The 25073-nt window shown below is 53.6% G+C and overlaps 6 protein-coding genes across 6 annotated transcripts; 2 read left to right on the top strand and 4 right to left on the bottom strand.

The window, feature by feature from the left end:
- Positions 1 to 709: 709 nt before the first annotated feature.
- On the top strand, positions 710 to 2428 carry J4E90_008934 (uncharacterized protein; the record flags this gene model as incomplete). The annotated part of the gene is made up of 1 exon (XM_051438455.1): positions 710 to 2428. One exon carries the CDS (start codon positions 710 to 712, stop codon positions 2426 to 2428), a length of 1719 nt encoding a protein of 572 aa, XP_051287765.1.
- Positions 2429 to 2794: 366 nt separating this feature from the next.
- Positions 2795 to 3217, bottom strand: J4E90_008935 (uncharacterized protein; the record flags this gene model as incomplete). The annotated part of the gene is made up of 1 exon (XM_051438456.1): positions 2795 to 3217. The coding sequence occupies one exon, from the start codon at positions 3215 to 3217 to the stop codon at positions 2795 to 2797; it is 423 nt and encodes a 140-aa protein (XP_051287766.1).
- A 399-nt stretch (positions 3218 to 3616) lies between these two features.
- On the bottom strand, positions 3617 to 4249 carry J4E90_008936 (uncharacterized protein; the record flags this gene model as incomplete). The annotated part of the gene is made up of 1 exon (XM_051438457.1): positions 3617 to 4249. The coding sequence occupies one exon, from the start codon at positions 4247 to 4249 to the stop codon at positions 3617 to 3619; it is 633 nt and encodes a 210-aa protein (XP_051287767.1).
- A 348-nt stretch (positions 4250 to 4597) lies between these two features.
- J4E90_008937 (uncharacterized protein) lies at positions 4598 to 6517 on the bottom strand (the record flags this gene model as incomplete). Its single annotated transcript, XM_051438458.1, has 1 exon — positions 4598 to 6517. The coding sequence occupies one exon, from the start codon at positions 6515 to 6517 to the stop codon at positions 4598 to 4600; it is 1920 nt and encodes a 639-aa protein (XP_051287768.1).
- A 2453-nt stretch (positions 6518 to 8970) lies between these two features.
- Positions 8971 to 10041, bottom strand: J4E90_008938 (uncharacterized protein; the record flags this gene model as incomplete). The annotated part of the gene is made up of 1 exon (XM_051438459.1): positions 8971 to 10041. One exon carries the CDS (start codon positions 10039 to 10041, stop codon positions 8971 to 8973), a length of 1071 nt encoding a protein of 356 aa, XP_051287769.1.
- Positions 10042 to 21859: 11818 nt separating this feature from the next.
- On the top strand, positions 21860 to 24473 carry J4E90_008939 (uncharacterized protein; the record flags this gene model as incomplete). Its single annotated transcript, XM_051438460.1, has 3 exons — positions 21860 to 23603; positions 23649 to 24070; positions 24123 to 24473. 3 exons carry the CDS (start codon positions 21860 to 21862, stop codon positions 24471 to 24473), a joined length of 2517 nt encoding a protein of 838 aa, XP_051287770.1.
- Positions 24474 to 25073: the final 600 nt, after the last annotated feature.

Genomic DNA, 25073 nt, shown 5'->3' on the forward strand with positions numbered 1-25073 from the left:
AGTTCAAGAGATCACCCATCGTGTATGGCGGCCTATGCGACCGTTTCTGTGGTGATGACGCGATGCTGAACTCTCCTTGTGCCAAAGCACGCACAGGCGGGGAAGTATCACCGCCGTGCGCCGACGCGCTTCATCTCCTGATCACCAGATTCCGGCCCCGGGGCTTCCCTTTAACCGACCGTGGTTATTGATCGTCCTCTCCTTCTCGAGACATGGTGGCAGTTCATACTGGTAAGGAGAAGGCAATTCCCGAATTGGACCTGCTGCGCCAGGAAAGCGATCTTGCGAGATCGTGATCGCCCTCCCAGCTACATGAGCAAGCACCATGGACCTCGAAGAATGGTTCCACACGTTGCTAGCATCTAAAAATTGGCTACGGGGGCTGGGGCATCTCCTTATGGCTGCGTACCGATATCTCTGGGTGTCTAACCGAAAGCTGGGGTAGCAATAGGCTTGGAAGACTTCACGAAATGGGTGAGCTACCTTCCAGCGCATCCGGCGCACCTCCCCAAATCTGTCCAACTTATGGCAGCAACGGGCGATGCTACAGCCTTCCTGTGTTCGTTATGACGACACGTAAACACACGTTCTACCGCTCATAAACTCCACCTCCCATCCCGAGTCTGTTCTTCTTCTCCAACCCCTTCTCCAGTGTTTTCTACTGCTACTGCTGACTGCATCATCTCTCATACCGAACCCTTTCAACACAATGCTCGGACAAGCCTTCTTCGTCCTCGCACTCGCGGCTCTGGCTCAGGCCGGAGCTATCGTCACCAACCATTGCCCATACACTGTCTATATCTGGTCTGTACCCCAGTGGCTCAGCAGCTCACTCACCGAAAACGTCCCTCTCAAGCCTCATGGTCAGTACCGAGAACCATGGCACTTTGGGTCCCCCCTCAATCCTGGTGTTGCCATCAAGATCTCCGACAAGTTCGAAGGTATCAACAGGGGCGCCAACGAGATGGACTTCGCCTACACGATTGACATGGACACCTTAGACAAGGTCTGGGTCGGCCTGTCCCCGGTTCGAGGCAACCCCTTCCACAACAAGATCGCCTTGCACAGCTGTCACCAGAGCTTCTACGGCTCCGCAAAGGTTGAGACACATGTTTGCACCCCTAAAGACAACATTGAGCTTGTCCTTTGCGACACGTCACCACGCGTGACTACATTGAAAGATTCCACGTCTCTTGCCGATATCATGTCGTGCTACGACTACCCATATTTTGGCCTTACACACCACGGTGCAGACAGCGCTGAAGCTCACGCGGGCAACCTTCCAAATCATGTGGCAGAGGATACCGACTCCGACTCCGAATCTGACACGGACGGCTCCGAATCGCGGGAGGCTCATACCATGAAGTTCACGTATACCATGGGCATGACCGCTGAGTTCTCCGATGAACCCACCCCCGGTTTCATACCGGCGCCGTACACATCGTCAGTGATTCTTCCGCCCAGGCCAGCGAGTACTGTATCAGGACCAGCAATTCCGCACAGGCCAGAACCATCAGACACCACCTCCACCACGTCGCGCGGGGGCTTTTTCACACCACCTGCGCCTGCACCTCGCGAAACAGACTGCCCGGATTGCAAGGAGCCACGAAAATCAGGAAACAGTCCATGCCTAGCCAGGGTCTTTTACCCGGCAAGACGTCGCGTCCCTGCAGGTCGCAACACTCCAGACGACATTGAGCCAACACACCTACCAACCCCACATCACTCAGTAATCCCAACACTTTGCAACATCGTCCGGAGGTACCACACTGGAGTCGACGATTGCGATGAATCGGCACTAGAGTCGTATGCTCGTGCCATATACCCCACAGTCTGCGACCCCGTGAATGCTTCACTCCTGATGGGCTTCCCATGCGAGGAAGTCATGGAAGAGATGAAGAAAGTCTACCCAGCCATCGATGCTCCGGTGATCTCCCGGGCCGCCTCATGCGAGTGTGAACCTGATTGCGACTTCTGCGGACACTTCAATGATACTTGCTTCTGCGCAGGAGCTATCGCGGCGCCGATGCAAGCGAGTATACAACCTCTTCCCACTGATTTCGAATCTTTCCCCTTCACTCCTGAGGATCAAAGGATCTGCCTGTATTCCCTGTGCGACCCAGAGATCCCCGGAGTCAGCTGCAATGAGGCAGCCGACCTACTTCACGCCATTCTAACGCTCAACAACGAGAGTTACGAAGAATGGGTCTCCGAGGTCAGGCCTCATGCCTGCGATGCTTACTCTGTTTTCAAGATGGCTACAGGTCAGCTGGCAATCTGCATCGCTGATCTATGTGCCCATCACCCTGAAACATGCGACAATATCCAGGCTCTTCTCACTTCAGGTACCAAGGCCAAGTTGGGCTTGGACGTCTTCTTCATCAAGCACCGCGCTGTCTGCGACCAGGTCCTCGATGAGAGTACCTGAAGCTTGGGCACGACTAGCGACATGGCGGATTGGGGAGCTTGATCGTTATTATCGTTGTTATCGTTGGTTTTCTTTTTGCTTTCACCTCATGTCCCTAGCGCTCGCATAGCTTACCGTTTGTACTTTCATTTGCCTTTCAACGCCGATTAATCTTCTCAATGCGATCATTTTGGCTTTCAACATGCTCACGTTTACTTTGCGAATGACCCCACAAGTTCCAAGTCAAGACATGTATTTTCTAAGGAAAAGCCTTGCGCAAGCCCAGAGTCGGCCTCTGACCTCAGTGAGAGAGCGACAATGAGCTACTCTAGGCTACTACACATACCACCATCCCCCATCTGCATACCTCGTGCCTCTTAGCTCGACCTAGGCAGCCTCGTCCCCGCCCTCTCCATTCTCGCCATCGCCATCAACACCGTCACGCTCCGCCTCCTTATCCATATACTCCGTGACACGAGCGATAAACTCCGCCTCCGACCCATTCTTCATGTCGATCAGCTTCTGGTAGTCCTCGCACAGTTGCTCGTGTCGCCCAGCCTCAGTCTCAAGCTCTGTATTGTTCGCTTTGATCGCCGCATCCAGGACTTCGATGCGCTCCATGTCTAGATTCGGTGCAAGCCTGGCTTCGGTGAGCTGCTCTAGAAGAGCCGCATATTCCTCCTCCAACTTGGCGACGAAGGCTTTCTTCTTCTCGATACGCTTCTCTGCTCGCTTGCAGGACTTTTCGTAGTAGGCGAGGCGCTCGGCCATGGTGGGGTCGCTGGCGGGGGTGGTGTTGTTGTTGGACATTGTTGGTATTGTGTTGTTGAGATTGGTGGTTGTTGTAAGTTGTTCTTGTGTGATGGATGATGTTATCGGATGAAGACTCACTCATACACAGGAAGTACTTCGTTTATATCCCGAATCTCTCCGGTTTGTCTATTGTCTACGTTTGCAACTACAAGAAAGAACACTCCCAACTCCAACAACGCCTACCGAGACATGTTTGCAAAGACAAAAAACCACAAGAAACCACGAGAACACCCCGAATGAAAGACAACAACGAAACCCAGTCAGTCAGTCTACCAGCGAGTGTTTGTAAAGAAAGAAGAACCACGCAAACTCCAATCAAATCCTCAAAGCAGTTCTATCCCAAACTCCGTAGTCCAGAAACTACCGGAACCATAGCCGATGCAATGCCACTCCGATCTAGAGACGTCGCATACCATTAGAGGCCTGTCGTAGAACCGAGAGGAGGAACAAGATCATCAGGAGACGTACCAAGCATGCCGGAGCCAAGACCATGACGAGAACGGCCAGAACGTCCATCCCATCAACAGGATATGGGCGAGGATGAATGGGCTGCGGCTCCTCGTCCATAGGGCCGGGGCAAGTCGGTTCAGGAACAGGAGGTTCGGGCTCAGGTACGGTAGGCGCAGCCTCAGCTTGTTCCAGATGAGCTGCCAAGACTTGTTCAATCATCTTCAAGACCCCCTCCACTGTCAAGTTCTCGTCTCCTCCCTCTACCTCCGGCGTCAGGACACCATTCGCAACGGCAGCAGCTCGCTCTGCAAGGTACTCAGCACGGTGCTCACGCAACCAGTGCACCAGTGCAATAACATTGGGGTATTCAACTTGACTGGGCCAGTTGGTGTGCAGCGGTTGGAGGATATCGTGGACGGTTGCGCGGTCATCGATGGTGAGAGCGAAGAACCAGGCGTCGAATTCATGGGGGGAGGGTGGGGAGTCCGTTTGGGCATCCCGGAAGAACGAGTTGAGTTTTGCGAGGTCGCCGCGGGAGTGGGACGGGGTAGCGCTGAGTGTGACGCGTGGGTAGGACATATTTGGTGAGATGATCGGGGTGGTTGTTGGTGGTTTGATGATAAGAAGGGTTGGAATGCTGTTGTGATGGTGTTGTGAGATGGAAGTGAAGATGTGATGCTGTGTTGATGTCCACTCATCATGAACTCTCTCATCCTCTTATATCCCCCTCCCATGGCCCAAACTTCCTCGCATACCCTCCTCCGTCACGTTCCAGCGTCACTCACTCCAGTCCACACATGCTCATCATCTGACCAAACCACAAAGTCTCAACAAAGTCTCATTAAATGATCTACGCATCCTCTTTCACCCACTTCCACAAAGCGCACCAAGCGCCGAACACTGAGCAATGTCTTAAGCCCATGTCTTCTATTGCTTTGACCCAAAAATGCCAACCTTCATCTTCATAGGTGTCTTGGGTGTCAACGGCCCCCGCTCTGTCTCAGCGCCATGTTCCACATACATGCTCTTCTCGTCTGGCGGGTACGCGCTCTCTGCGTCTCTGTTGCATTGTCCAGCGCCCACTTCGATCTTGACATGTCCGTCTTGGTCGCCCCGTAAGTTAACGATGAGGGACCCGTTGCCCCCGTCGGGATCGCTTAATAGCCAGATATGCTTCATCCTCCTCCCTTCTCTCCGCTCCATGATGTCATCGGCTGCAGCTGCAATGTCGCCTCCGCCTCTTGATGCAGCGACGATGAGATCACGTGGATCGAGATAGTTGAAGCGGCCAAGCGCAGACCACGCTGCTGTGCGCACAGCCTCAAACACAACCGCGAGGATGATAACGAGGTTGAGCGTGAAGATAGCGTAGATGTAACTCGGTTGCCCAAACTGCAGCGCATAGACGTAGACCTTCGCTGGTTGCTGAGTGAACATGCGTCCAACCATGAGCTGCGCAGACGCATACGCAACCAACATATCATCAGCCATAGCAACCATGCTATTCGTGAGACCCGCCAGTGTTGCTTCCTCTTCAGTAAACGTCCGATTATTGAACGTCTCTGACATCTTGTATGCCGCGATACTGGAGTTGAACGCTTCACCTAGGAGTGAAACATACAGGTTCGTCATGTCGTTAGACATGAGCTCGAACTGCCGCACAACCGTGCGCGTGACGTTTCGCTGAGGATTGAAATCAGGCATGGTGCGCACGGGCTTGACGGTGATGTTGAGATTACCGACGTCGACGGTGACGTTGAAAAGTGTGGGTGTAAAGTCGAATTCGCATTGCGTGGTGTTGAGGAAGGAATATGCTGGACCAGCAGCAATGGCGAGGTAGCGGCGGGGTGAGCGGTCGCTGTACGCTACGCCCATCGCTACGATGGCTTTTCCGTCGTGGCCGATGTAGTTTGAGTATTCCGGGCCTTCTTCGCTGTCAGGCAGATTCCCAGAAGCCGCATAGATCCATTCATTGACTGGTCCGGACAGAGTGAAGTTGGAAGTTGCGTTGTATGTGCAGGTGACGTTTGCCAGATAGCCCTCCTCTTGGTAGATGTATCCCGCAACCTGGCTGTTCGACCTGATCCCTTGGTCCATGAGTCCGATAGATGCTCCGACCCCATATGAACGGCCTCGGTAGCTGAATTGCGTGTTGTCGAGTTTGCGATGGATATGGGGCCCTCCACCCAAAGAAGACGCCTGAGCCGCTGATGCCAGAAGCTGACTGCTCTGTTGCTGGCCAACCGAATACGTGAAGAAGCCCTTTTGCGTGCGCAGCGACGGTCCAGAACTGCCAATCATCATCGGGTACTCTTTGATCATCGACACGTCTTCGTAGCTTGGGATCAAAAGCATGCCGCTATCCACCGTCCGCGATACCGACGGTGTCATCGAACCAGCCCAGAGCGCCGCCGGCACAAGACTGAGAAGAACGACAAAGACAGAAGGAAAGAAGAACCGTAGAGGCAAGTCCCAATCCACGCGCATGATGCTCATATCCACCCAAGTACGCAACACATCCAGGGAAACGCTGACCTTGTTGAGCCGCAATCGAAGCGCATAGTTGATAAGCTTGCAGATAACCGCGAGATGCAAAAGTCCAAAGAAGGCGGCAAGAAGCTGCACGACCAACGCAGCGGAACCTGGGAACCTATTCGCAAGAGTGAAGAGTTGACCGGTAACCCTGCATTCGTTGAGCTGCGCCAGCAAAAGCACCGTGGAAAGCGTCGTCGTAAACGAAAGTCCGTAGAAAGTATTATACCGTCCCCAATGGCTATACCGCACCGTCCTGCCATCATCTCCCGTATCCCTCCGATCTCCCGGTAAGAAGGTGAATTGCCGAACCATTACAAAAGATTAAAAAAAAACGAGCGAAAAAGGGACCGGCCAGCGGTTACGAAAAGAACGAAAAACCTTCAAGGTGGATGAAGAACGAGCGACGAGATGCAAAAAAGCGAAAGGAATCCTCATGTTGGCCATCTTAGACGGTGGTTGAGTGTTTGGCATTGGCATGCCAGGCTACCCGTGTTACCAGGCAAGTGTTGACAGTTGTTGTATCAGGTGCGGCGAGATTTCATGCCTGAGACGAAGGATCCACTGTGATCGTGGCTGCATGCGGTAAGTCTTCACATAACTCTGATGATGTGCATGATCTTATACAAGGACGAGATATCGTTATTGTGCAGATATTCAGCTGGAGGACGACGGGTTCTCCTTGTTGCGCTCTTGTGTTGCTCTTGTCGGGTTGGCAGGTAATGCGTGTTGCTCGATGGAGGAGCGCAGCATGAATATAGGGCTTAAGGCATTGTGCAGTTTCGTATGCACTGAACGGTATAGGACTTCTGCTAACTGAGCGTCGGACGTTGATTGCCGAAGGTACCTGGGTATTGTAGCGGAGGAGTCCCAGGTACCTAGGTCTAGGAGCCGCAAGGTGTTGCGCCATTGAAACCCGGTGAACGGTTCATCTGGCGCATCGCAAGAAAATTGGAGCACGTCGCTGACTGACCAATAAGCTGGAACGCGTGAGCTCGAGTATAACGAGGAGGATGAAGAGTATCGTGCATAACACATAACGCGACCGCGTCGCACACTGAGACCCACCCGATCACAACCGTCGATGACATCACCACCTACAATCTCTAGTTTCCATCTCTAGCTCCCAACGCGCAATTGCATGCACATCAAAACGATTCACCGCCATCCACCCAGCCCACCAATTCACCAATCCCAAATTCCAACAAATACCGACCATCACAACTCCCCTCCCTCCTCCTCGGTTGGACGAACCGACCAACCACACCCAAACACCCTACCGCCAAGCCACCCACCTGAAACCCCCCACTATACCCAAACCAGGCTTAGCGCATCTCTCCTGCCACTCAGAACCCGTTTGATCTACGCGGGCCCCCTAAGCTCCTTGACTCCTGCATATCGTATATTGCCATCTTTGCCGTGCCATCCATCGCTATCTGGCATTTTGTGGATTTACACCAAGGGATAGCTTGGATGGCTTAGATAGGAGAGATGCCGAGGTAAAAAAGATTCCTGCAGGCCGGGTTACGGGTTACGGGTTAGATGTGGGACGTGGTATGGCGTATTCCCAGGTTTGCTGATGCTGATGCCGGTGGGTGGGATTTATTGGACTCGGATCCGAACATGACGAGGGTGCATGGAGGTTGTGAGGCAGCCTTCCTGCTTGACCGGCGCGACTCAGCCGTCTTCAAACTCATGGTTCAGCTGGAGATATATTGGCTGCGGAGGCTCTGTAGCAGCTATACAGGTGAAGTGTGCATTTGAAGTGTCATGTGTGGTCGGCAAGGTGGTCAGCCTATTGTGGCTGCGCATGCGGCCCGCAGAAAGTGTCGTACAAGGCAGAACGACTGGATAGCATCGCGAGTTGGCGAGTATACGTTTTACTGAGGTCTCGGATGGCGTTGTGGCTGTACTGTGTAGTTGTGTAGGAGTAGTGACCGGTGTATTTCATGCTGTGTATGTGTATGGACACAAGATTTTATGCCTAGTTGAGTTATTGTGCTGCCTGTATGCTGTCTTGCTCATCTTGCGCATCGCGCGAATTACCGCACAGCGATTAGATCGCCCTGTTTGGGTGCGGCATGAGAAACATCATGCGATGCGAGAATTATTGGACAAAGTCGCGTATTGATGAATCGCGTCAAGAAAGAGCGTGCGCCACCAAACCAGGGACCTATCCGTAAGTGAAATCCGTCCGCACTAGCTAGATAAGATACCCGTCCCACATACTAGCGCGCATGTCAGACCCCAATTTACGGAAATTGCGAACCGCGAAGGGATACACGGGAGGGAGAGTCATTCAATCACACTGACAGAGGAGAACGCCCGTTGCCAAGAATATACTTTCCGAGACGGAGACGGAAACAACACGAGACGGAAGAATTGTGTTTTGAACAAAATGTTTTATTTTTCCTTTTTCCCATTACTCGCGAAGACATCTGACAAGTCAGAGGACCCGCGGTATATAGTTATTTGTGGGCTGTGAGAAAGCTATAAAAGAGCTAAACTACTATGAGGCGGTCGCGCCGAGAATCGCAATATAGATGCGATTCAAGATTCCGATTTGATTGATATCCCAACGCCGGTACAATGCTGTGCTATGCAAATGCTGAGATTGTGTTATAACGCCGGCCAATGCAAGAAGAGATGACGAGATGGGCGAAGAGATGTCCATCCAGTGAGCACCTTTCCATCAGATCATGTCATTGGGGAACAATAAGGAAAGTCGTTAGGCTGTTGAAGCGAGGGTGGTGTGGTAGCGAATAGCATTAATAGGTAGTCTGGCGGCCGGCGTAGGCGCCGGTCTGGCCGAACATCCTGCTGAAGATGCCGCCCGCTGAGGTCTTGACCTTCTTTGAGGGCTGGGTGTCGTACAGCGGGAGTGCGTGTTGCTGCTTGGGGACGTACGAGTGAGGGCCATTGATATATACAACGTTGGCGCCCTGGTCTGCGTCGTAGCGCTGGAGGATCGCTTCTGAAGGTTCGTCGTGAAGGCTGACGGGTGATTCGGAAGAGGTGGAGACCGAGGAGCTTCGGGTGGGTGGTGATAGAGATGGGGTGCGCGATGGTGCGCGGGAGGATGGGATGTAGCGTGGTCCCCTCTGTGACCGAGGAGCATATGAAGACAGGGAGGATTGCGACGCATATGGGTTGACTGAGCGCGAGAGGTTCTCGGCTGTGAGCTGGTATTGTTGGCGGGCAAGCTCCTTCTCCTTCTCTGCGAGCCTGGCCTTCTCGGCCTGGCGGGATTGCCAGACACGGATGGGCGCTAGGAAAGGCTCGAGGTGGTAGTGGAGGTCCTCAGTGTTGATGCGAAGATCCCAGTCAAGGAGGAACAGAAGCTGCTTCTCCATGAGGTTGACCTCGGTGAGGGAGAAGCCAAAGTTCTCGTAGCCACGAACAGCGCTGTACCTGGCCCAGTGCTTGTTCTTGGGCGAGGAGTCGTTGAGGTTCTTAGCCGCAAGGATGAGGGAGGCGAGGAAGATGCGGTGGACGGTGCATCGCATGCCCTTGGCAACAGGAGGAAGGCGCGACCGTAACCTGCTGAGGTAGACGAGCGAAGTCATGAGGGTGGCAGTCTGAACATGTGACCTCTCGACGATGGATGTGATGAACTCCTCAACTGATGGCAGAGCAGGCTCGCGGATGTTGGAGGCAGCATGCTGAGGAGGCGACGCTGGTGGTGTAGGAGGGAGGTTCTTGTTGATGGAGGGTTCGCAGCGAATGACTTGTGTGGCCTTCTGTGCAAGGTACGAGATCATGTCATGTGACACCGGGAGCTGGATGAAGTGGTCCAGGGCAGCCTGGTTCTCGGCGACGAGGTTTGGTGAGTAAGGCATGATGTTGATGGAGTAGTAGTCCCGAAGGTGATGTGAAGTCTTAAGTGAATGTCGAACTGTATGTGGTTGCCGTGTATGCCCTGTAGTGAGGCGTAGTCGGAATTCCGGTCTGAACGATGGTAAGCGGGAGTCCGAGGCTGCGTGGCTGATGACGAGGTTGAGTCGGCAGAACAGGCAAGGCAACAATTATTAAGGTGAAGGTGAAGAGTCCGAGTCCAGTCGGAAGGTGCAAAGCGATTGAAATTTTACGGGAGATGGCGCTGCCAGTCTGGGAAGTCGGAGGGAAAGTCGGTGGTGGAGCGCGAATCACTGCCGGAGTGTGGAGAATGGCACCTGCACCGCTAGGATGACAGGAGGAAAGAAGGGAGGATGGAGAAGTGAAGCCGGTGACTGACTGTGAGGAAGAAGTATCGACGGCAGGCGGCGTGATACTTATTTCGCAGGCCCCTTGAGCGGGTAGCGATGCGTTTCCAAGTCGAGGGTCGGATCCTTTGGGGTGGTGGTTCGGCGGCTGCGTGTGGGATCCAATGGATGGAGCTCACGCACAGGAAACAGCTACGTAGCGCGCCACGCCGGACTCAGGCCAGCGGCTGTTTGGCCCGTTTGGGGTGCCTGGAAGATTGCGAGTGGTGAGGTGCAGGACCCCAGGAATAGGCTGTTTCAAGTCCAAGCCAATGGTTTGCACGCAGCGCAGGGCCCTCTAGGCGTGCGAAATTGACAGCCAATAGAGCCGTGATGCGAATCGCGTTTCGAAGGCGGTCGAGTATGTTTTAGATGGATGCAGGTTGGAGTCGAGGTGTTGGAGTGGAGTGCGCGAAATACTGGGTTGGTACAGACACGACGTTTGCTGCACTGCAGGCCTCGAGTTTGCGGCAGCAGCGACCGCTATGTACTGCGACAATCACGGTGCTTGTGGAAGGCTGGCCGGAACTAGAGGGTCTGCTGGCCTCGTAGCTGGGTCACGTTGCCGGGTTGGGAGACAGATATTGAGGCGGTGAGTCGGGTTAGGTGGAGCCAGAGCACTACGGTTGATGAATAGCATGCGACCACGCAGTAGCAGCACACCTGCTCCCATATATCTCCCGAGCGGAATGCCAGCAGACGGTGACGAATTTGTGGGCGGAATGCACTACAACCCAGCCTCTTCGAGCCCAGCTTACTCTTGGTTGGCCTCTTGGGCAGAAAAGCATTTTGCCTCACGAACACGCGTTGCATGCGTGTAATTCGGCCGTAGCCGTAGGAGAGGCTCGCAGCATGGAGTAGAGTGTGGCTCAGCCGCCACTACACTGCTGCATTGCCGTGCCATCGTGTACCATCCCTCTTGCCTCGACGGCATACCACGGCATGCACCACGGCATAGTTTTTCAAGGTGACTACTCCCTGCCATCTGTCAGTCGCATGACAGCGTGTCTATCGCAACTCCACTCGGCCAGACGGTGGACGGAGCTCGGATTTCTCCACCACGATCCATGGATCGCCGTCATGCGCAGGGATCTAGTCTGCGGCCATTGGGCAGCGCGCACTGCAAACAAGTCATCTTTGTTTCAACACACCTGTTTCCATCCCAGATGCTACCAGCCTCTTTGGGCGACGACGGATGACAGCGAGCACGACCAACGCCATGTTCGTCTTCTGCTGCCCTGCTCCAGCGCACACGCGGTATTCGAGCATGCCCGCCGGCCGGGACTGGCACTCATGCTACCCGGACTGGACCTTCATGCAACTAAAGCGTACCAATCAATGTCGCGGCCTCGCAGTTTCGAGACCACCTCAACAGCCGCTGCACCGCCTCGCGCACCTCGCCAATCACGCTTCCACCATCGCCGCTGCCGGTTCTAGAAGGTCGCAGCCAGCTAAGACAAGTCGCTGCACGTCGACTACTGGATAGCATCACTTCCTCCACCACCTGCCTATGTCAGGTCCTCCGTCTAAGCGATCCGCGACGTGGTCATGTAACCCCTCACGCTGAACCTCATCAATCTCGAATCCGCATCCCTGCATCCCACGCGCCTCGAAAAGGCTACCTAGCCGAAGCGCCAGATGAGGCTCTGTACTAGTCGCCCAATTCCCCGCGGCTGCTATATCGAGGCCGGGTTCGTGCGAGCCGCCCACGTAGAAGCGCTTGTGTCACCCCAATCCCAAAAATGGCAGCATCGGAGCTTGTCGCAACCGTTGGAAGATGTCCCGGTATGCGGCTTGCTTGCGCAATTTGCTTGTGTAAGGCTGGCGGGAGATCTGCTTGTTGCTGTTTGAGGGCTGGCGGTTGCGAGCGTTGCGACGGCCCGGGCTGGCTGTCCCTCAGCGCTTCGCAGTTTCAGCATGTAGCTGTTGTCGCTGGGCCACAAGAAGACAGGCGGCCCCCAAAAGAACGTCATTGGATTTGATCTTTACACGACTGATCTTGCCGCAGATATGAGTCTTCCTTCTCGTCGTCTCGTCTCGTCTCGTCGTCTTCTTTGCCTCGATGTCGGACCCCGGAGTGCCGACGTCAAACCCGAGCGATGTCTCATAGACTGTCGGCGATAGCTCAACACGTATTGAGAGGCGACCGCTTCGTGATGAAGGCTTGGCGACGCGCATCCGATGGCTCATGGCTCGTAGCGATGGCGAGAACGCGAAGCCCACCGGCTAGCACCGATGCTCACGATGCAATAGAGGCGCAGTCCACCAACATCCACCGACATCCACCAACACACCTCACAATACATGCAAACATCATCTGACCCTCCACGCCACGCACCGACATGACCCTTCCGCGGACCCTCACCCATCGCGGCACCCCGCACATGCAGTACTATTGTCTTCTGCAGTCTGTCCTCAAAAACATGTGACGTGTCACCACGTATGATATCACGGTCCACCCCATCCACTTACATCCACTTCGGAGTTGCATCTCGAACTCGGGTCAGGCTGTATCGCGCTACGCTCAATTCGTTTTTTGAAGAAGCGGCGTAGCTCAGTATGGCACGTGGCATTTATGACGCTGTTTTGGAGACGTGGTGGATATTGCTTTTGACGGTTTCGTAGGGTGGGTGGACGTGAGACTGTGACTGTGCATAGGCGTATGACGTGCGTGGATGAGACTTAGAAGTAACTGCCGGGAGAAGCAAGTCATGGAAGGATAGTTCTTGGTTTTTCGGAAGAATGAAGATAAGATAGGTGGAGGAAGCATCGACGTGGAGGGGTGTGGTTTTGGTTTTATAGGTATGTTGGGTTGATGCTGCTCTGGGTATTCTACTATCGATCTTTTTGGAACGGCGTCTCGTCGTATAGTTGTGATAATGTTTTATAGAGTCGGTAAAGTCATGTTGCCAGAACACGGCAAACGAGACATGTCCTGTAATGAAGACGATTTTGATTCAAGCAGAACAGCTCAGACATGCACTCTCTAGTGCGCCTTTTTGGAAAACTGTCGCGGAGTGAAGTATAGTAGGAGAGAAGAGACCATGACCGTGAGAAGCACGATTTATAGTCCCACCCTAGAGCGCAGATGGTCTCGCGACGGAGACATGCGCACGACGAAAGCGTGTTTCGGAGACGAGAGCGGAAGAGTGCATCGCGGAGGTCTTTAAGGCTTTTGTTTGAGTATTTGGAAACGCGACTCGCTCAACACATGGACCATTCCTTATACAGTTTTGAGGGAACCAGGAAACATCGCAACGACCTGTAGCGCGTTTTGGTGAGAATATGATGGAAGCATCGGATGTAGGAAAGAAGGGGGAAGTGAACGATAGGTGTATTTATACATCCTCAGTGCCATACGTCGTAAACCCGTAGTTTTTGAAGTAACACTCCATTCGTAACCACACTGCAGCCCCATGTAGTTGAGGATCATCTGATTGCAGATCATAAATGCACTCCATGGATTTTTGTACGTCAGACGAGCGACGCAAACATGTATCGATCGAGCGGCGTTTTCGGCACCAGCAGCGAACATAGCTGCACCAATGTTGCATTTTTCGGGTATCCTAGAGTGGTAACAATTGCGCAGAATGAGCCATGATGCAGTATTCTTCGTCTTTCGTCGTTCTCAAAACTTGAAAAGTCTTGGTATCTATTTTAGGCCACACCCATAATGATGTTGTGGTAAGTGTACGGCAACTCTGTGTTCGCCGAACAGGAGGGAATGTCATCGAAAGTGAGGATTCTCATTTTGGGAGAAAGCAAAACCATAGCCTCTGGCTCACTGCGTTTTGGTAAACTGCACAACAAGTGTGCGGATGAACAGAGGAAGAAGAGAGACCAGAAGGTAGATTTTATACCCACGACTCCAAAACACATGCGGTAGTGGAGCTGACGTTTAAGGGACGGAGCGTCATGTGCGGAGTCTGGTTTCAGAGGACAGCATGGGACTTGTGTGCCATGTTTTCGATGAATTTTGAAAACCATTTGAAGATGAAAGTTGCAAGACAATTATCTTGAGCGTGAGTTTGTTGAACGCCCTGCCGACACAGATCATAATATTCTGGGCTGGATGTTTTGGAAGAGAAAGGCCATTCGCCCGCTGTATGCTTGTTTGGAATAACAGCAGAGTCTGTCAAGACATCCACTTGTTCTTCTTTGGCTTTCTCCGAAGTACATAGGAGGATAGAGAGTATAAATCGGGTTGATGTAGGATGGCTTTATACCCGCGACTCCACATGTCGTAGGACGCGGTATATTTGGGTGTAGAGGCCAAAGCGGTATGTGAGGAGTCTGGCTTTCGGGGAACAACATGAATGGACGGTGTAATATTTTCGATAAATTTTGGAAGTTATTCGAGGATAGTATATTCGTGAACCGGAGTATAGGCGTTAATGTTATTGCCACTGCCGACACAGATCATCACGGCGTTTCCCTGTGTTTTATTTTGGAGGAGGGAAGACCAACGGACTCCATTTGTTCAGCTGCATCTGCTTTTAGAAAAGTTTCCAAATGTAGGGAGAAGAATGGAGAGCGACAGCTAAGACCGTTCCTTGTAGTTTTTATCCTCGCAACGCCGAGCCAGGACATGTTTCCGGCAGATGGGTCTTTCGGGAAAACAGGCCATTCCAGTATAGGTAACTAGTTTTCAGTACTGCATTAGGTGCCTGTTTGGTTCATTCCGACTGCTCGCAGGGGTCGCATGGTAGTAGCCACAAAATGTTTTCAGCTGTGAATACAGCTTTTCCGAGGAACCACCGCATAGCCTGCTAGATTGACTTTTATGGAAGCGACGAACTCCATGTATTGCACCGTCCTATCTTTCGGACTCCAGGATGGGAGGAAGGATGGAGAGTAGCAACCAGATCAATAAAGATAGGCTTTATACCCGCGGGGTCGGACCGCGACACGCGATCGAAGATGAGGATTTTCTGGACAGAAAGACCACAAGGCCGAAGTAGTGGACTTTTGTGGAAGACCAGAGGTCATGGCACTTTCTGTATCAGAGTTTTCAGAACAAGCACCTAACATTGGTGGTATGGACGTTCAGAAGAGAAGAATGGGAAGTGTGTGGTGTGTTTATAGTGCCGACGCCGACCATCATAAGTAGAGTCTTAGCTTTTGGACAGCTCAATCATGTCTTTGTAGCCATTGCATTTTGAGAGAACAGCACTAGTTATTAGTTTTGTCCGGGTAGTTTTTGGATAAATCGAATGTGGGGACCGGATAATGAAGATCTAGTTGCTTCTAAGTAGATGAAACTCCGTGCTCTAGTGAAGGTTATGGCCGCCTTCTAGTCTTGATTTGCGAGAAGCTATCGCGGAGGTATCTCGACCTTTTGAAGTGTAAGATCTTTTTTGGAGAAAGCAGCCATGTCCAGCTTGGCGTGTAGTTTAGAGACGAGAAGCGATCATCAAATTGGTCAGTAAGCCTTTTGGAACGACTGCACAATGGCGGGGACTTTTCGAGGAAGAAGAGTCGAAAGCATACAGCATACGCAAGATACCGACACAGATCATCTTTGTGTTCTTGTCTGGTTTCGAGAACACAGCCATTCCGGAAGTTGCAAGGTGTTTGGAGAGCCGCCGAGACCATTCAGCTATTTTGATTTTGTTTTGGACAGATCGAGCTCAGAAATAGGGAGTGAGGGTGTACTGCGCCAAAGTGATTGAGGTATGCGTGGCGCCGACGCAGATCATTCTTGTTTGGCGTAGTCGATTTGAAGAGAACGCGGCCATGTCCGTGATGGCTATATCTTTCAGCGGAGAGGAGAAGACATGTGTGCTTCGGCCAAGAATTTTGTACAAGTCGACCTTTGGAATGGTGTAGACCGACTCCACTGCGCCGAAGTAACTGAGGTATTCGCACCCCGAGGTGGACATAAAAATTGCGTGAGTGGATTTCGGGAGAGCACAGCCATTTTTCTAATGGGTGCAGTTTTTTGGCAGAAGACAGGCAGCTATCATCTAGCATTCGGTGCTTTTGGAGAAGACAGGCAGCCCTTGCGTGAACGTATGCTGTATCTTGAAAGAAGGCGATCATTCGTTGCCGGTCATGTAGTTTTGGAGAAGGCACGCAGCCATGCCACTCCGTTCATTACTTTTCGAGAGGAGAAGCGAACATCCAACTCATCTCCGGAGTTTTGGAAAGGCACACAATAAATGTGAGGATGAGGAGTAAAAGCCGGAAAGAGCCCAAGAGAAGCTTTTATACACGCTGCCTTGGACGCGTGATTGCATCGGGAGTTCAGAGAACGTTTTGGAACAGCATGAGGTTGTTTTGCCATTCTTTTGATAATTCTGGGTATGTCGAGTTTGTCGGGTTGGACGAAGCGCGACATGTCTTAGAGTCGTGTGTGTATTTGAAGAAGAAGAGAAGCCAGAAAGACCATCATAAGGCCACAACAAATTTTGAGAGGAAGAGTTGTCAAGGATGATAGAAGGAGGAGTGGTCGAGCAGCGCGAGATATTTATAAGAGCCAGAGGTCGTCCAGCAGCATGGGAAGGTTCCATAGTCGATTCTTGTCGAAGGTGGGTAGCGGAGAGTTGCATGATGCTTTTGAGTGAGGCTTTCGTAGAGCAGGACACAGCCATCAGAACTTTGCGACTGTATTTTTGGAAAGAGGAGGAGCAGATCATCCGGATGGTGTTTCAGGTCTTTGGACAATAACTCCGGAATGTGAAGGATAAGAAGTAGGTAGCGAGACGCCGAGAGGGTGGTTTTATACTCAGCCAGCGTTGTTGCACACCGGCATGAAGAAGCCGCCAAAAGCGTTTGTATGCTGAACAGTGATGTAGTATTTGACCACTCTTATCGGCGTAATGCGACGGCGAAGCAGACAGCCCATGCGTTCATTGTGTCAAACTTTTTTTCTCTCCGGCGCACACTTCTCATGCCGACTCTTGTGCCATCTTTCGGAGAAGGAGCAGCACACATGCCACCGAGCGTGCGAGTTTTTGAAAGGTGGTACCGTGGTATGCAGTATAGAAGAAGTACTCGATATCAACCGCATTTTATACTCCAGCAGCAGGCGCACAGCCACATAGGCAGAATGTTTCAGCGTTTCTGGGTTGATGGCCAGATCAGGAGTTGAGCCAGAAGAAGCAGCATCGAGGATCTTTCCTTGTATTTTGGACCGGAGCGGAGGAGGGAAAACATTGAAGATTTCTCCCAGCTTTTTGACTGCCCCCATCCTAATGTTCGTTCTGTCTTTGACAAAGACGCAGGCACAAACTCCATAATTGTGAAATTCGTCGATTTTGGTTTCCGAAATGTCTTTCCGTGGGATATAGATGGAAGGAAGAGAGGTCGAGTCGAGCCGTAGGTTTTATACGTCCAGTGTCCGTAGCATGATCGCGTTGCCGTGTCGTTTTGAGGCCGCGGCGCACAAATCCCAGAGACATTCTTACTGCACAGCAGGGTTTGGAAAAGAGGAGAAAGGCGCTCTCCATGGGAGCATACCCCAAAAGTTTCCAGAGTCCGGAAGCACATGCGAGGCGGCATGGATGTTTTCTGGCGACTCGCACATGTGATGTCATCAATTGTTTTCGAGACAGCGAAGCCGAAACCGTGGTCTAGCACGTCATTTATTTTGGCGAAGAAATTCTTGGAAGTTGGCTGAGGAGACGGTAAGGCCGTAGCTCAGGAGAGGCTTTTATATGTCGGGAGCGCGTCGTAGGTTGAGATGGCGAGGAAGCCGCGAGGTCATAGTATATTCCGGGCTGAATTTTGAGAGAAGCCAGGCGGAGACGACGACATGAGGAGTTCTGTTGGCCTTTTGTGGTATTGGCGGGCGAAGGAGGGAACATGTACGGGTCATGGGGACCTTTTGGTGACTTGCACATGATAATGGACGTGGGCTGTTTTGGAGAGAGCGACAGGCACCATTGGAAGGTAATCGTGATATTTTGGAGAATAGAGTTGGAATGTGGAAGTTTGAAAGAATAGAAGAGAAGGAGCCAAAGGGCAGATTTTATACTCAGAATCTGACTGTGCGCATCCAGCCTGCACGTGTTCAACGGCACATCCATCTACGAATGATGACCTAGCGTATTCAAACAGCTCCGTACCATACCATCCTCCACCCAAACCACCCAATAAGAAAGCCCACATATCACCTAATCCAACATTCTCCTCTCCACCCGCCCAATCCTAGGAGGGGTCTCATCCATCCTCGCGCCCCGCTGCTCTTCCTCTCCATAGCGCGCATTAACATTCTCCTCTTCCCTCCTCATCAACGATCTATCCCCATCGTTTTCTTGATCGCGCTGCTCTGGAGGTATGCGCCTATGCGTACGGGCCCGAATGAGCGGCGAACGCGAGCGTCTACTAGTCGTACCACTGCCGTGGTCTAGAGCGAGAGCTGTGAGAGGGCTGTCGCGGGTTGGGTGGAGGTGGCGGGCGCCGGGGAGTGGGCGGTACGATTGGGTGGGTACACGTTGAGGAAGTTCGCCGAAGAATTGGCGGGTTCCGTTTGGAACTGCCTGACGATCATGCACTCCCTGCGCTGTATGCCGCGGGATATTAGGAGTGCTCGAACGCTCCTCGTTACGGTGAGGCATCCCCATGGCTGTAAACGGAGGCTGCGCATAGTCGCGGGGCTGATTGGATCTATCATGAGGAACCGTCGTCTGCGGCAAGCTACGTCGAGATGTGTTGATAGCAGTCTCGAACTGCGTTGACCGCGGGTTATGCAAACGCTCAAATGCTGCCCTCTGCGCCTGTACTCTGCCATGATGCGCTATCAGATCCCGACTTGTTGATGGCGAGGCGTGGTCGTTTTCACCGGACCGGTGATCACCTCTTCCACCTCTGCCACCAAATTGCGAGCTCTGCATCGTGGCAGTACGTTCGGACGGGTACTGCAGAGGTCGCAGTGATTGTTGCTGAGGCTGATGGGGGAAGGGCATTCTGATACCATTTGGAATTTGAGGTGGGGGGCGTGGCTGGCTACCCTGCCCATGGCTCGGACGACGGGTTTGGAAACTTTCTGTACGGGACTGGGGAGGAAAGCGCTGATTTAGCATAGCCTGCTGGCGGAAAGCATGCTGTTGAAGAGCCTCCTCTCGAGCAGCTTGAGCTCGTAGCTGTTGCTGATAGTGCTGCGCATAGGGATCAAGTGGCGACTCGAGATCTTGTACCACCGCTGTAGTGGCGTCAATGTAGGCGCCTGTGTAGCTGTGGGGCACCGGGTGTCCAGCTTCGGTGCGATTATAAGGCATTGAAGGGAGCGGCGAGAGCCCGTGGGGACCAGAGCCAGCCCTGCTTGACGAGGAATAAGCCGAGCTACCTGAAATTGCACGCAGTTGGGCAGCGAAGGGGTTATCAGGTGAGTAGTGGCAATGGCTTTCGTTCGAGACGGCCGCTCCATCGAGCTGAACGCGGGATAAGTCACGTCCCAACGATGCCTCGCTGCTGGGGAACCTCGTACTAGAGGCAAGTGAGCCGTAATAAGAGAATTGCGCACTGGCAGCTGAAGCGTCGCTACTAAAGTGCCTTGACCTTGTGCCTGCTTGTTCTGGCTGGAACGAGCCACCGGAAGTATGGAAAATATCCGATGCAGTAGAATGGTAGTCTTCCCCGTGAGTTACGGTGGAAGACCTAGCAAATTGTCTGGTTGGAGGCTCGACCGCTGGCAATGTACGGAAGACGTCTTCAAAGAATTGGTCCGGGGGGGTCTGAGCTTGACTTGCAACACGGGATCCCATGGCGGCCCCCGTAGAGGAGCTTCGCGCGGCGGAAGGCTGACGATCGCTACCTCGCCGTGGTTCACTGTGCGGTGCAATGCTCCAAAGACGATACTTATCGCTTTCCCGGAAATGATACCTAATGCTATCCGGAGTATCATGGATGTAGCCTTCGAGATAGAGTGTAGGGTTCTGTACGCGCGGGCTGACTGGCGACTTGGTAGGGTCCCCTGATGGCTGCTGGTACGCAGGCGAACTTAGTCTCTGCATCTGGTGTAGGGGTGACGGAGCGTGAGGCGTATCTTGAGCCATGTCGCGCATCCGATCTCCGCCGCCTCGCAATCCAGAAGTGCTTTCGGTAGACCCACCAGATGGAGATAATGTGGAGTTGTTGCTGGTATCACCTATGCTGCTTGTGCCTGTTGAGCCTAGTCTGGCATGTCCGACTGGTGCTCTTGTTGGCGTACGAGATACTGCCACGACTGCATCCGGCGGAGATTGAGTAGTGGAAGCTCGACGGCTTCGTCCGAATCGGAATGGAAGATGCATTGTGCGTCGGGGTGGGGAGACCGGAGAGGGCAGTGACCATGTTGGCGACGCTGGAGACTGCGGTGGCTCGGTTTCTCTCTCGTGACTGGACGAAGTAGTCCCCTCGGTATCGTCACGATCTGTTGACAGCGTTGCTTCCTGGCTAGAGGTGTGCTCTGTCTCCTCTTCCTCTTCCACAGAAGAGAATGTTGCTTGTTGGGGCTGCAGTATGGGAATGGACCCCAGGGCAGTGATGGCATCCCGGGTTGACCTCTGAGCGCCGCGTCTGAGTATAGGTCGTCCTGGTTGTCCTGTAGGGCGAGAAGTCAGGTTTGTGGTCGCTCTGGAGGTTTGCCTGATGGCTATGCGACGAAAGGTCTCCTCGACATCGTCGGGCGTCAAGGTAAGTTCTGACGGTCTGAGACGTAACATGTTTACCAACTGGAAGTGAATGACGGGGGGTGAAGCTGAAGGGATATCGGTCCAAAACACGGGTGTGCAGATGAGAAGACGCAATAGGCGGTACGTGAAGCAATCTACCTACCTGGAGCCATGGTGATTTCCGATTCTATCTCTTGCTCTCTTGCTGTTATCTAGGAAGCGCCGTTGCAGTAGCAGTGGTGGTGACGGCGCGCATAGCAGCGCCTTCCCGTCCGACATGATGGACGTCAATGCACCTTACGCGTTGACTGCCGTGAAGATGCATCGCTACCGGACTTGATACTGGTGATGTAAGTGCCCAGGTGAGCCACGAGGTGAACGTCATGTGGTGCATGAGGTACTAGAGTGAGGTATGGCTGCGTGCGTTACTACGCGTACTTACTGCCTCCCAAAGAACGCGTTCTATAGTGAGGGTGTCGTGATGTCGTGGTGGTGGTGTAGTGCATCGCGTCGACTCGAGTGTCCGTGTCGGTGGGTCGGCGTTCGTCAGCGAGTCGCCGAGCATGGCATCACCAACGGTGGCAGCGGAGCACCACGACGGGCGCCCTGTATCGCATCCTCACCGCGAGGCCTTCGTCGTTATCTGCCCACTGCCCTGGCCGCTGGGCCCCTGCCATGCCTCCGCTGCACGCTCGTATTCCGCACGCTAAAAGAGGCTACTTTGACGCGCCGCGGGTGGTGCCTGAGCTACTGCTGCGACCTCACTCGCTCTTCTCGTTTACCGCCGTTGCCAGACAAGGCGCTGCCCCGTGGCCGCCACGATGAATGGCGACCTGAGTCTGTCGCAGACGCTCGGCGGACTGCGCATCGCCAACCCGGACGAGGACGACTCGCCGCCGCCCACGCAGCACCAAGACGCGCCCGACCACGACCATGCCGTCGCCCAACACCCGCCCCAGGACCCCACGTACGCCCACTCGTACATAGAAGAGGAGCCCCCGAACTCCTCGCTCCAGCCCACCGCCAATGTCTACCAGAGCTCGCCCTCGGGCTCCCCGGCCGCCTTCCCCTCGCCCCTGGCCGAGACGTCGTCGACGCACTCGCACTCGCCGCGCCTCTCCCACCGCCAGTCGATGCCCCTGCAGCACCAGGCCCAGCACCAGCAGCCAGCGTATCCCCTGTATGCCGCCGGCCCACTGCTCCAGCAGCAGCGCAGCGCCGCCCCGACGTCGCAGCCCATGCGAGAGCGCCCCGTCTCCACCAGCATGTACCAGCACCCCAACCTCTCCACCTCGTCCACCACCGCCCCGGGCACCTACCGATACAACGACGACGCAATGGCTGGCGACATCCGGCGGACGGCGAGCTCGCGGGTTGCGCCCGGCGCCATGCCCGTCAGAGAGGCCAGCAGGAGAGACCCGTACCGCCAGTCCGCCCAGATGTCCGCCATGAACGGCCCCATGCCGCCCCGGAGAAGCTCGCGGCGGATACCCATGGATCCCGGAGTCTCACAATTATCGAGCTCACCCTACAGCGTGGAAGGCGGGCCGCTATCGAGCAGCGAGGAGTGGAAGGAGAAGGGCGCGGCTGTAAGCACCCGCCAGGACCTTGACCAGAACGGACGGCCGATAACGCGTGTCGTGAAGAAGGGCGTCAAGGACTTCAATTTCGGCAGGACACTGGGCGAGGGCTCCTACAGCACAGTACTGGCCGCCACGGACCGCCAGACATTGCGCGAGTACGCGATCAAGGTGCTCGACAAGCGCCACATCATCAAGGAGAAGAAGGTCAAATACGTGAACATCGAAAAAGACACGCTCAACCGACTGACGGAGCATCCCGGCATAGTCCGACTCTACTACACCTTCCAGGACGAGCGATCGCTATACTTTGTGCTGGATCTGGCAGCGGGCGGAGAGCTGCTGGGCTTCCTCAAGAAGATGGGCACATTCGACGTTGAGTGCACACGGTTCTACGGCGCGCAAATACTCGACTCCATCGACTACATGCACAACAAGGGCGTCATACATCGCGACTTAAAACCGGAGAATGTCCTGCTGGACGATGCGATGCACGTCAAGATTACTGATTTTGGAACAGCAAAGATACTCGAACAAAAACACAACGGCGTTAGCTCAACAACCGGCGATCCGCTGGAAAGCGTGCAGATGGACCGCGCGCAGTCCTTCGTCGGAACAGCCGAATACGTTTCGCCCGAACTTCTCACAGACAAGAATGCTTGCAAAGCCAGCGACCTGTGGGCCTTTGGATGCATCATCTACCAATTACTCGCCGGACGACCACCATTCAAGGCCGCGAACGAGTACATGACCTTCCAAAAGATTGTTGGTCTAGAATACACATTTCCGGATGGCTTCCCTCCGCTGGCAAAGGACCTGGTGGAGCGACTGTTGGTGCTGGATCCGTTGACGCGGTTACCCATGGAGCACATAAAGAACCACCCCTTCTTTGAAGGAATACAATGGGGCAAGGGCCTGTGGAAACAGAAAGCCCCGCGGTTGAAGGCCTACAGTCCGCCGGCACAGGAGCCCATCAAGCTAAATGGTAGGAACCCTTCTACGCCTCAGGAAACGCCAATAACACGTCCAGGCCCATCAACGCCATCAGTAGCGGCATCTACCCAAACCCAGGCACGACCGAAGCCGCGCCTCATCACCGAACTACCCCCTCCCTCCCAGCTAGACATCGATTGGTCACCGGTCCTCACGAAGCGAGACGAGCGGATACTGAAGCTGGGAAACATGTTTGTGACGCAACACCCAGCTGGTCATGTTGTAGGAGGAAAGGAAGAGCCTGTGGAGCAACCCAAGAAGTTCTCGCGCTTCTTCGGCGGCAACACGGTCAAGAAGCGCCAACGGCTCGTCATGATAACGTCGAATGCACGCGTACTGATGTGCGCAGCAGGCACGAATGACAAGAAGCTGAAGGAAGAGGTATCGCTGCTCTCCGCAGGCTGCGCATGGAGATCATTCCAAGACTCCAAAGGCCTCACTGCCTGGCTCGTAGAAACAGTACGCAACCCCACTCCCATCCCAACCCAACACCCACTAACACCCCTCCCAGAAAGAGAAGCAATACGTCTTCGAAGACCCCAAGAGTACGACGAGCGACCCCGACGGCAGCAAGTACTCGAGCCAAGAATGGCTCGACAGCATCGAACAAGCACGCGACTACGCGTTCGCGCAAACCATGACCAACTCGTACTCAGCCGACGTAGGTTTGAACGAGCTCGTTTCAAACCACACCACCCCGACCAGTACGTTGGGAGGAGACTCCGCCCTCGAGGGCGTCAACATACCCGCCTCGCGGCATGGCGGCGGCCACCTCCGCAAAGATAACGCCGAGACTGACTCGATCAAGGGCAGGAAGCGCTTTAGCAAACGTCATTCCAAGAACGGTTTGGCAAACTTTTGAGAGGGAGTCATCATGAGTACATTATGGCGTACTTTATGCATACTTCTCAAAAAATACCAAAACCCCGCGATATCCATCTTGTTGTACTATCATCCCCGCTCGACTGCTATCTTCTGCGACCGAAGTGCTGCTTATCTATCCAGCGAACGGCGTTCCGGGCGTCCTCTTGCTTTCCTTTGTGTCAAAACTACCCAGTCCGAATACCATACCAACCCGAAAATCTCCTTTGTCACTCAAACTTATAGGTACGGCATCCACAGAAGATCTATCAACAAGCGATACTCGTTGGCCCAGAAATATTGGCATTTGGCAACTTCAGCTTGGTGCCTCTCTCGTACATTACACAAGGAGCCAGGTAGGCGGCATGGCTCTCTACTGTACAGCCCGGTTGTTCAGTTCATTTTACTACTCTTCTTCTCGATCGTGTATAGGGTTCGTTCTTTGAACTTGGGAGACTGACGCGTTAGATTGGGCATCAGTTATTTGTCTGCGTCGCAAACTTTTTGTGTGTTTGTATTTATTGATCGTTCGAGGGAAGAGGGGAGAGGAAAGAAGAGGAGCGTAGTAGGGGTGAGAGAGGTGGAAACGGGGAGCAGGAGC

The sequence above is a fragment of the Alternaria incomplexa genome (genome assembly GCF_024043165.1).
Source record: "Alternaria incomplexa strain BMP 0042 chromosome Unknown scaffold_14, whole genome shotgun sequence".
Classification (NCBI taxonomy): domain Eukaryota; kingdom Fungi; phylum Ascomycota; class Dothideomycetes; order Pleosporales; family Pleosporaceae; genus Alternaria; species Alternaria incomplexa.